The sequence below is a fragment of the Wyeomyia smithii genome, chromosome 2 (genome assembly GCF_029784165.1).
Source record: "Wyeomyia smithii strain HCP4-BCI-WySm-NY-G18 chromosome 2, ASM2978416v1, whole genome shotgun sequence".
NCBI lineage: Eukaryota > Metazoa > Arthropoda > Insecta > Diptera > Culicidae > Wyeomyia > Wyeomyia smithii.
This window is the reverse complement of record NC_073695.1, coordinates 167,513,985-167,525,420: the sequence shown is the minus strand read 5'-3', so window position 1 is coordinate 167,525,420 and position 11,436 is coordinate 167,513,985. Positions and strand designations below refer to the sequence as shown.

Below are 11,436 nucleotides of genomic sequence, written 5' to 3'. Positions count from 1 at the left end.
ATTTTGCAATAACGTTTTCGTTTAATTTGTATTTGTGTATTCCATTTTCACTTTATTCATCTTCACAAAATGCAAACTGTTACTAACACATCTGGAGTAGTGCAATCGTATTTATATACGAAAACAGATATTATAGGTAACCCAGTAGTTATTGGTTGCGTACTTAACAAACAGTTATTATTAGTAAACAAGTAGGTAGTGTTGCACGACAAACATATTTTTTTTTATAAAACATTCGGCAAGGGGGAACGTGTAGGTAGGCTAAGGTTTAGTGCTTGAGTTATTTATCCAATCGTTTTGTTGTCAAAGAATGAATTGTATATTTTTGATCAAGCATTCCAATGAACGAATGGTTTTTGCTGGAGAACCATGAACAAATTAAGAAAAACGTGAATTTTCCGAAATATTAATAATTTTTCGAGCTTAAATTTAAAATAACTCGAAACCCAATGCCTTTAGAATGTTTACTACCAAAAGCTTTTTCATCAGAATACAAATATTTTGCAAAATGTTTAAATTAGGATTTTTATAAAATAATTAATCTACCATAAAAAAAATATTTTTCATTTCTCCATCCTGGACTTTTTTTAAAAAGTTGCGTATTAACGTCAAGTTTCTTAAAAAAAATAAAAAAAATTCAACTTTTTTTTTTTTAAATTTAAATTTATTGTTTATTTTTCATTTTTTTGGTCAACAATTTTTTTTTTGTACAGTGTATATTTTTTTTATGGTGCATTTTTAATTCCCAACAACTCATTCTCAGACAGTTTTTCTTTACAACCAACGGTTTCTGGGCTACAATGCTTAGAATAAAACCTATGCCAAAAGGCATACGCCCTTTTAGAGTGTAACTTAGGGTGTAAAAAATCTCTCCACCTGTGTAAAATGCTCAGTTTGCTAAGCCAAATACGTGTGCAAAGTTTCATTCAAATCAAAAATGGTCGATATTCGACCATCGGTCATTTCGCGCGATTTGTCTCTATACCTTTCTAGGAGAAAGGCAAAACATGTCTAAGTAATCGAACTTGTTTTTCAGTACATTAAAGGGTTTCTCGTAGTCTTTTGCTGACGGATCTAAAACTTTAAGTGGTGGCGGATGACTCGAACACTTGACTATTATTCAAGGCTTTAGCGAAGCTCTATCTTGATCTAATTTCTTTGATTTGAGTGTCATAGAAGTTAAGAGGCACATTAGTAAGTAAAAGAGGCACGATGTCCCACTAAAAACCTAAATTAATCCACCTAGCGGTCAGACTCAGCCTTTCTCATTCAAACTTATTATTTGTAAAAATTGATTTCCATGAATGCTCAAATCCAATAAAGGTATATTCACTCTTTGGGTTCTAAAATATTGATGTTGTAATTTAATTATAAAATATGTGCTTAAGAAATAGTGAAATAAAAGAAATGACTCTTAATTTCGAACAATTTAATTACGAGCGACACCGGGAACGTTCAAATAGTACGATATCACATTTAAATCATGTTGAGGCCATATATATTGATCAATGCGGGTATAGTTTTAAATAGTCTTTGAATTTCTATTCTTTCCAAAGCTTTTGAACCACATACCAAATTGTTATGAAGTTTGTTTTTTGTAAGTTTGAGAGATGACTCGTTCGTATGACACTAGTTATGTTCAAATAAGTCAGGTAATCTTTGAGATGATAGACTTTCGTTGTTTTATTAACAATATAATACCTAACGGGTGCTTAAGTTCGATTTTAATCAGATGAAAAGGGAACGTATAGGGCAGCCAAACTTTGAAACCACGTGTTCAATCATAATTCATCAGTTAACTCTTAACTAGCCTGTTCATCTGATATTAATATTGTTCAAATCGGTTGTGTAGTTTCTAAGACAATGAAGTTTCGTGATTTTCACATTTCGATACATTATAGACGAAGTTACAGTCCGATCACAGCAACTTTCAATAGGGTGTTATGAGGCAGCTAGACCTTTCATTTGACACTAATTTTGTGGAAATCGGTTCAACCATCTCTGAGAAAAAGGAGTGAGTTCATGTAGTCTTCGGAATATGTTTCTTTTCATAGCTGGATTTCACATTTTTAAACATAACAGGCAAAGTTATAATCCGTTTGCAAAATAAATCAAAAGGGTCTTATGGGGCAACAAGAACTTCCATATGACACTGATTTTATGAAAATCGGTCCAGCCATCTCTGAGAAACATGAGTGAGATTAAATAGTCTCCAGAACACGTTTCTTCCCATAACTTCTGAACCACAAGTTCAATCTTCATAAAATTCAAAAGTTAAGGGTTTTTAGGTAGCCCGTTCATTTGAAATTAATTTTGTTCAAATCGGTTGTGTAGTTTCTGAGATATTGATGTTTCGTGATTTTTACATCTTGCTACATAACCTCTAAACTAGAAATCCGATTACAATAAAATTCAATAGGGTCTTATAGGGCAACTAGACCTTTGATTTGCAATTAATTTCATTGAAATCGGTTCAGCCATCTCTGAGAAAATCGAGTGAGATTGAGAGAGCGTTATACACACACATACACACACACACATACAGAAAATGCTCAGCTCGTCGAACTGAGTCGAGTGATATACGACATTCGGCCCTTTTGAGCACTTTTATACCTTTAGTTTTTTCAGTGATTGCTATACCTTTCTAGGAGAAAGGCAAAAATGTGACATCGTCGTGGGTTCGAATCTTAGTAGAACTAGGCCATCCGATGTCAAAAAGGACTTAAGCATGGGTTTATTCTCAGACTCCCCACCAGTTACCCTTCCTTTACGCTGAAATCTACAATACCTTTGCGTGACTTCCTCTTAACAAAAAAAAATCACAGGAGGGTTGTGTGCAAAGCCACGACCTCGAGGTTGAAGTAGAATACTTTTACACAGCTCTACTTACGGCTGCACATTAACCTACGGCCGGGCGAAACGGTTCACGCCGCTTTTCGCGTTTAGCCTGGCCTAATGTGCACGGCCTGGAGGCCTAATGTGCACGGCCAACACAATAGAAAGGTGTTTTCACATTGAAAATTAGACACGGCTTTACTGGAGTAAGTGTTGGCAAATGCATCTACCGCTAATACCGCCGCTATCGTACGAAAGCGCTTCGTTTCATGTGGGGAATAATATCAACAACGAAAAACGACGCGCGTTTAAGCACACTCGAACTGTTCCGCCGTGCCGCTTCCATTTACTTCCTTATAACAACCGCCTCATGGAAGTACCGGCTGCACCTACCGCTGAGGCTCTTACCATACTGCTACTGGTGCCCAAAACTATTAACTCTTCAAATTAAGTGTTTTATTTGTCCTCAAAACAACAATTGTTCAATTCCATATCGGATATAATGCAATCGCAGCTCTGTAATATTACCGACAATAATATTCTTCTGAACAAAATGATCCAACTTTTCCATTAGAGGAAGTGCCGGCTGATGAACGGCAAAAATCTCGCCCGATCGCTCACGTTGGCGTTCGTTCTCAGGCAGAGGCCTGAGACGTGGTGACCAACCACAGGGCAAGTGATTTGTTTAATTTGAAGGCAGCCACAGGCGCAACCCTCTGATATATTCTGTTACCGCTGAGTGCTGATATCTGCTCCTGCTGCTGTCAACGTTGTGGACGGTCCATCCAGCTCACCTTCCGACTAATGAATGTAGCTAGTTTTTTCAGAAACACTCTTTTATAGCCGACGGGTGCTACGAAATAGGCCACGCCCTATCAGTTCAGTTGTTCCATTCCCTAATGTTCTTCAGACAAATTATTCCACAATTCGCATTTGATTTTTGTATCCAGCGAATAAACACCGATGGTGCTCTCACACACGCAACGGTTCTAACCCGTATCTTATTGCGGTTTGTAACATCAAGCGATTTCGTTTGCTCGCTGTTGCGTGTTGCATCATGTTGTAACTTGGCAACTAGGAGACGACGAAATTCTGTTACTGCTGATTGATTGAATCGACTTCATATTAGCTCTGCATAGTCGAACTAACTGTCTTTGTGAATGCGGTCTAACAGGGCAGTTTGTTATTCAAAGTTGCCTATGCGCTGCCCCTACAGTGGGGGGTTTACTAAATAAAGTAAAAATTAGACAACTACAACAGAATTTGATTGCATCCCGCACAGAATGTATGCTTGTGTTGATGCCAGAAAATTATTAACCTTCAATTATTTGTTTATTTGCCTTGAAAGAAAGCATTTTGCGGTACAAAATCGGTTACTGATTACAACTTTTGAGCTGCCCTAACATTGAGGGAATTAAGATACACGGACAACATGCACTGTGGAAGCTATTTTACATTCAGTAAATTCGACGGGTGCGACAAATTTAAATTGCTAGGATGCAACACAGAATGCTTGCTTGCGTTGACAAAAATTATTAACTTTCAATGACTTGTTTATTTGCCTCGTAAAAGGCTTTTTGATTTCCAAAATTGGATTTCCTGATGGCAATCTTCATGCTGCCCCAACACGGGAGGAATAATGGCTGTCTGGCGACACACGCTGAGAAAAACCGCGCTGCTCCTGAGACGTGGTGACCAACAACAGGGCTAGTGCTGCTGCTAAGGAAGGACGACTGCTGTTGCCGCTGTCTAGAACTATTATGAGCGGCTCCGGCTGAATTCGGCTCTTATATAGGCCAAATAGCATGTTTTCAATTGCAAGGTATATGATCCTGTCGACCGTGCTTGGGAAGCATGCATATAACGACCAATCAGAGGTCGAATTTTTCGTTTTGACAAGGCTTGACTATTTTCAATAGTACAATAGTGTGAATAATAAAATTACAATTATCTTATTTTGGGAAGAATCTTAGAAGATTTTCCAATCTATTGCTGCAAGAACGAAGGAAATCCATCGAATACTAACCGATTTATTAGCATTTGAAATTGGACATATTTTTCACTTTCTTCGGTTTTAGATTTTCATTTCACATCCCTATGTAGCCGAACTTCCTGAGAGAAGTATTCTACTTCAAAAGTCCCTCTTATCAATAAAACTGGCCAGAAGGACGCACGACGAAACTTCTCCAGGGAATTATAATTGGTGATATTTGGCAAGAGGAACGAGTATCGGTATAGTAGAACAGTAAGCGTGTAAGGAAGAGTATCACATTACACACAAGCACTGATGAACAATAATAATAAACATGCCACTTCTCAATAGCGGTATTGCTATTAACAGAAGTGCGGGATAGAGCAGACACCCGGGCATATCTCACAATAGATCTACGATTCTGGTCGCAGTGAGGAAGTCCATACAGGAAAAAAAAATATTGCGATATATTACACAATACAATTCTTTTGCGCTTGTAATGGGATGTTCAAGTTCTTTAGCTAAACTTGCATTTCCTGCCATTCGTTTTAATATGCAGCCAATTGCATCGCATGGGCCTTTACCATGAGAAGTCGCAAAAAAATGCCACTCTGCATCGACGTTATATTTTGTTTTGAACTTGCAAAGACTTTTGTGAGGCAGCTTCATCAGACATTAATATCGCTTTTTTCAACTGTATTGTTGTTTTCAAAAAACTCATTAATTTGGCAATGAACACCTGAACCGCAACAGTATCATGATGGAGTACTTCCGATATTATGATGAAGCTGATATTCTTAAGTGTTCCAGATTCTGAATAGTAAACAACGAAGGGATGACTGGTGGCTTGACTATTATTCCAATAACTACACAAATCAGAAATTGATAAAGACGTATTAAAATGAGCTTGACTGTTCAACGTTTTTTAATTTTGCAATTACGTTTTCGTTTAATTTGTATTTGTGTATTCCATTTTCACTTTATTCATCTTCACAAAATGCAAACTGTTACTAACACATCTGGAGTAGTGCAATCGTATTTATATACGAAAACAGATATTATAGGTAACCCAGTAGTTATTGGTTGCGTACTTAACAAACAGTTATTATTAGTAACCAAGTAGGTAGTGTTGCACGACAAACATATTTTTTTTTATAAAACATTCGGCAAGGGGGAACGTGTAGGTAGGCTAAGGTTTAGTGCTTGAGTTATTTATCCAATCGTTTTGTTGTCAAAGAATGAATTGTATATTTTTGATCAAGCATTCCAATGAACGAATGGTTTTTGCTGGAGAACCATGAACAAATTAAGAAAAACGTGAATTTTCCGAAATATTAATAATTTTTCGAGCTTAAATTTAAAAAAACTCGAGACCCAATGCCTTTAGAATGTTTACTACCAAAAGCTTTTTCCTCAGAATACAAATATTTTGCAAAATGTTTAAATTAGGATTTTTATAAAAAAATTAATCTACCATAAAAAAATATTTTTCATTTCTCCATCCTGGACTTTTTTTAAAAAGTTGGGTATTAACGTCAAGTTTCTTAAAAAAATAAAAAAAATTCAACTTTTTTTTTTAAATTGAAATTTATTGTTTATTTTTCATTTTTTTGGTCAACAATTTTTTTTTTGTACAGTGTATATTTTTTTTATGGTGCATTTTTAATTCCCTACAACTCATTCTCAGACAGTTTTTCTTTACAACCAACGGTTTCTGGGCTACAATGCTTAGAATAAAACCTATGCCAAAAGGCATACGCCCTTTTAGAGTGTAACTTAGGGTGTAAAAAATCTCTCCACCTGTGAAAAATGCTCAGTTTGCTAAGCCAAATACGTGTGCAAAGTTTCATTCAAATCAAAAATGGTCGATATTCGACCATCGGTCATTTCGCGCGATTTGTCTCTATACCTTTCTATGAGAAAGGCAAAACATGTCTAAGTAATCGAACTTGTTTTTCAGTACATTAAAGGGTTTCTCGTAGTCTTTTGCTGACGGATCTAAAACTTTAAGTGGTGGCGGATGACTCGAACACTTGACTATTATTTAAGGCTTTGGCGAAGCTCTATCTTGATCTAATTTCTTTGATTTGAGTGTCATAGAAGTTAAGAGGCACATTAATAAGTAAAAGAGGCACGATGTCCCACTAAAAACCTAAATTAATCCACCTAGCGGTCAGACTCAGCCTTTCTCATTCAAACTTATTATTTGTAAAAATAGATTTCCATGAATGCTCAAATCCAATGAAGGTATATTCACTCTTTGGGTTCTAAAATATTGATGTTGTAATTTAATTATAAAATATATGCTTAAGAAATAGTGAAATAAAAGAAATGACTCTTAATTTCGAACAATTTAATTACGAGCGACACCGGGAACGTTCAAATAGTACGATATCACATTTAAATCATGTTGAGGCCATATATATTGATCAATGCGGGTATAGTTTTAAATAGTCTTTGAATTTCTTTTCTTTCCAAAGCTTTTGAACCACATACCAAATTGTTATGAAGTTTGTTTTTTGTAAGTTTGAGAGATGACTCGTTCGTATGACACTAGTTATGTTCAAATAAGTCAGGTAATCTTTGAGATGATAGACTTTCGTTGTTTTATTAACAATATAATACCTAACGGGTGCTTAAGTTCGATTTTAATCAGATGAAAAGGGAACGTGTAGGGCAGCCAAACTTTAAAACCACGTGTTCAATCATAATTCATAAGTTAACTCTTAACTAGCCTGTTCATCTGATATTAATATTGTTCAAATCGGTTGTGTAGTTTCTAAGACAATGAAGTTTCGTGATTTTCACATTTTGATACATTATAGACGAAGTTACAAACCGATCACAGCAACTTTCAATAGGGTGTTATGAGGCAGCTAGACCTTTTATTTGACACTAATTTTGTGGAAATCGGTTCAACCATCTCTGAGAAAAAGGAGTGAGTTCATGTAGTCTTCGGAATATGTTTCTTTTCATAGCTGGATTTCACATTTTTAAACATAACAGGCAAAGTTATAATCCGTTTGCAAAATAAATCAAAAGGGTCTTATGGGGCAACAAGAACTTCCATATGACACTGATTTTATGAAAATCGGTCCAGCCATCTCTGAGAAACATGAGTGAGATTAAATAGTCTCCAGAACACGTTTCTTCCCATAACTTCTGAACCACAAGTTCAATCTTCATAAAATTCAAAAGTTAAGGGTTTTTAGGTAGCCCGTTCATTTGAAATTAATTTTGTTCAAATCGGTTGTGTAGTTTCTGAGATATTGATGTTTCGTGATTTTTACATCTTGCTACATAACCTCTAAACTAGAAATCCGATTACAATAAAATTCAATAGGGTCTTATAGGGCAACTAGACCTTTGATTTGCAATTAATTTCATTGAAATCAGTTCAGCCATCTCTGAGAAAATCGAGTGAGATTGAGAGAGCGTTATACACACACATACACACACACATACAGAAAATGCTCAGCTCGTCGAACTGAGTCGAGTGATATACGACATTCGGCCCTTTTGAGCACTTTTATACCTTTAGTTTTTTCAGTGATTGCTATACCTTTCTAGGAGAAAGGCAAAAATGTGACATCGTCGTGGGTTCGAATCTTAGTAGAACTAGGCCATCCGATGTCAAAAAGGACTTAAGCATGGGTTTATTCCCAGACTCCCCACCAGTTACCCTTCCTTTACGCTGAAATCTACAATACCTTTGCGTGACTTCCTCTTAACAAAAAAAAAGTCCCTCTTATCAATAAAACTGGCCAGAAGGACGCACGACGAAACTTCTCCAGGGAATTATAATTGGTGATATTTGGCAAGAGGAACGAGTATCGGTATAGTAGAACAGTAAGCGTGTAAGGAAGAGTATCACATTACACACAAGCACTGATGAACAATAATAATAAACATGCCACTTCTCAATAGCGGTATTGCTATTAACAGAAGTGCGGGATAGAGCAGAAACCCGGGCATATCTCACAATAGATCTACGATTCTGGTCGCAGTGAGGAAGTCCATACAGGAAAAAAAAAAATATTGCGATATATTTCCGGATTCGCAATGACCTTAATGGCTAACCCATATTTGGGTATTTACGGAATCGGAATGAATGTTGCTGTAAATAGTCTGATGATGAAAAATGGTTTAACAAGTTAGGAACATTCTACAATGAGTTTCAGCTGGGAGAGTCGAGATTTACCTTGTTTTTTAAAGCAATAAGGTTTGTAAAGGTACCCGTCCGAACACATAATGGTTAGAAGGCAATACTAGTCACCCATGTGCTTTTGATAATTGATCTAATAAGGAAGGTTACTGTTAGGTAAAATAACTTGAGAATTGGGTTTTTTACCTAACGCCAGATAATTTGGTTTATTTAAAAACGTGCTTATTTCTAAAAGACATTGTTTTCCAGGGACAATCAACCAATTCAGCATATAACCACTGTTAAGCATATCCTGCGCACGTTATAACTCAACACAAAGGCTAAAACCAATGCGACAATGACTCCCGATTCATTCACATCATCTCCAGTTCTTGTACCTGAAAAAACATAAAAAATATGTAATCTCTACATATATTATTTTGTTCCCATTAAAATCACCTCCATTTCTTTTTCTACAATCTGGCTAAGTAAACTATCCAGATTATCTTGCAAGCGTTGGCGAAGTGTCTGATTTTCGATCGTACGAATTTCTTGTTCCTTTTGCCTTCTTTGTACTTTCAAATCACTTAACTGTCGTCGAAGTTCATACACGCGACTGCTGATTACGTCACGTGATGATGGTGTGAAATCAGTTGAGTCATTATCCGAATCAAGTCGTGAGTTATCACCGTACTTAGATGCTGCAGGTGTATCGAATTTGCGTGAGCGCGAACCACCACTACTAGACACAGTACTAAACATGCTTTTGCTAAATTCGACTGTCAAATTCTTATCAGAAGACTGTGTTCCCTGACAGGAACTTGAATCTGATAAACGACTGTCTTCAGCCTCTGCCGACAGTCGACTGCTTTCATCGATATCAATGCTCTTGTTGATCGTGTTTTCATCCTCGTCGGAATCAGAAACTTCCTCACCAAATATATCGTGCTCACCTACATCCTTACTTGTTGTACTCTTTTTACCCGCTTTCGAAGGACTTTTATTCGGAGCACTCGACTCATGTTTGGTCTCTGATACTGATTTGTTTGGATCCTCCTCCTCTGTGATAAGGTCCCACTTTACGTGTACTGCCTCGTTATCAACACGCAGCAAACGTTTTACTTCCTTTTCAATTTCTGGTGCTTCAACATATTTTTTTTTCAGTGTTTTCCGGAAACGACGCTTTCGAACGTTTTTACATGGAGGTGTTATTCCGTGTGGCCATAAGAATTTTTTATCTACCTTATTAGGATCTTTTTTCTTATTTTTTGCTGGAGATTCTTCTTCAGCTGAAGGTAGATCTGGCTCTTCTTTACAGATCATCTAAAAGCCAAAAAATTCGGATTAAAAACTTTGAAAGAATTACTCTGCGGTTACAAACCAATTGGCATAAGTCAGCTGTTTTATAGAAATTTTTTCCGTCGATTGTCTTAAGTGTTTCTACGATGGTGGGAAGGTCAACAACTTTAACATGCAGCAGCCAATGATCCAGGCGAACTTCTCCGTAGCGTAAATCTGTATCTAGACGAATTGTGAGACGATCCTTCAGATTGTTCGCTCCACTCTGAATTGCTTCTCGCAAAGTTTTAGCAGGTTCCTATAGAAATGCATATAAATCATGTAAATACTTGTACTATACTATTGCTATATAACTTTATTATTACGCACCGGTGGCATCCTCATTATCAGCTGCGTTTCCAACTCAACTTCATCTCGCTTCGGCTCAAGCTTAATTACCTTTTCTGGCATATTGAAAATATTTGTTTCTTAGAATCGAGCCCAATTTATGAAATTTATGTCGTTTTGTCAGGTTTTGTCAGCTTTGCCATTACCACTAGCAATACTAGCAATGGGCGATATTGTATCGGTATCGGAAATATCGATACTTTTGAGGCGATATTTCGATTTTTTTAATCGATACGCAAGCGTCCGATACTCGACCGTATCGATACTGAAAACCGCGATATTTGTATCGATATTCTTTTATGCATACGGACCAGGGATACCAGATGTGCAGATTTGTCTGCAAAACGCAGATTTTTAGAGTCCGTGTGCAGATTTTTATTGATTTGCAGATATTCACAGATTTTCCATAGTTTCTGAAGATTTTTGTCAGAGTCTCCTTATATTTGCGCAGTTTTTCTCAAAATGTGTGCAGATTTTCACAGACTTTTACCAGCGCGAGCGAAATTTTTTCGAATCACCAATAGATTTTTTTCAGATTTCAAGCAAATTTTTTCAGTTTTTCGAGCAGGTGCAGACATTTTTCAAAAACATCTGGCATCTCTGATACGGACCAGCTAGTTGACATCACGCCATGTTACAAGGGCTAACATCTCAATGTGTACACGAGATCACCGCCACTTTTCATACGCTATGTCATGCTGTCTGTCAGTGTCAGTGGAGCCCACACATCGTAGAACCGCTGCGATGTTTGCTGCGATAAAGCAAATCAAATCGGATAGAGATGCCAGCTAGTTGATAC

At 36.7% G+C, this 11,436-nt stretch overlaps 1 protein-coding gene across 1 annotated transcript; it reads right to left on the bottom strand.

Moving 5' to 3' along the window:
- Nucleotides 1-9,158: 9,158 nt before the first annotated feature.
- On the bottom strand, nt 9,159-10,805 carry LOC129724412 (transcription initiation factor TFIID subunit 7). The gene is made up of 4 exons (XM_055679289.1): nt 10,620-10,805; nt 10,333-10,548; nt 9,411-10,274; nt 9,159-9,349 (listed from the first exon to the last, which is right to left on the bottom strand). The coding sequence occupies exons 1-4, from the start codon at nt 10,698-10,700 to the stop codon at nt 9,326-9,328; spliced, it is 1,185 nt and encodes a 394-aa protein (XP_055535264.1). The 5' UTR covers nt 10,701-10,805; the 3' UTR covers nt 9,159-9,325.
- Between the last annotated feature and the right edge of the window lie 631 nt (nt 10,806-11,436).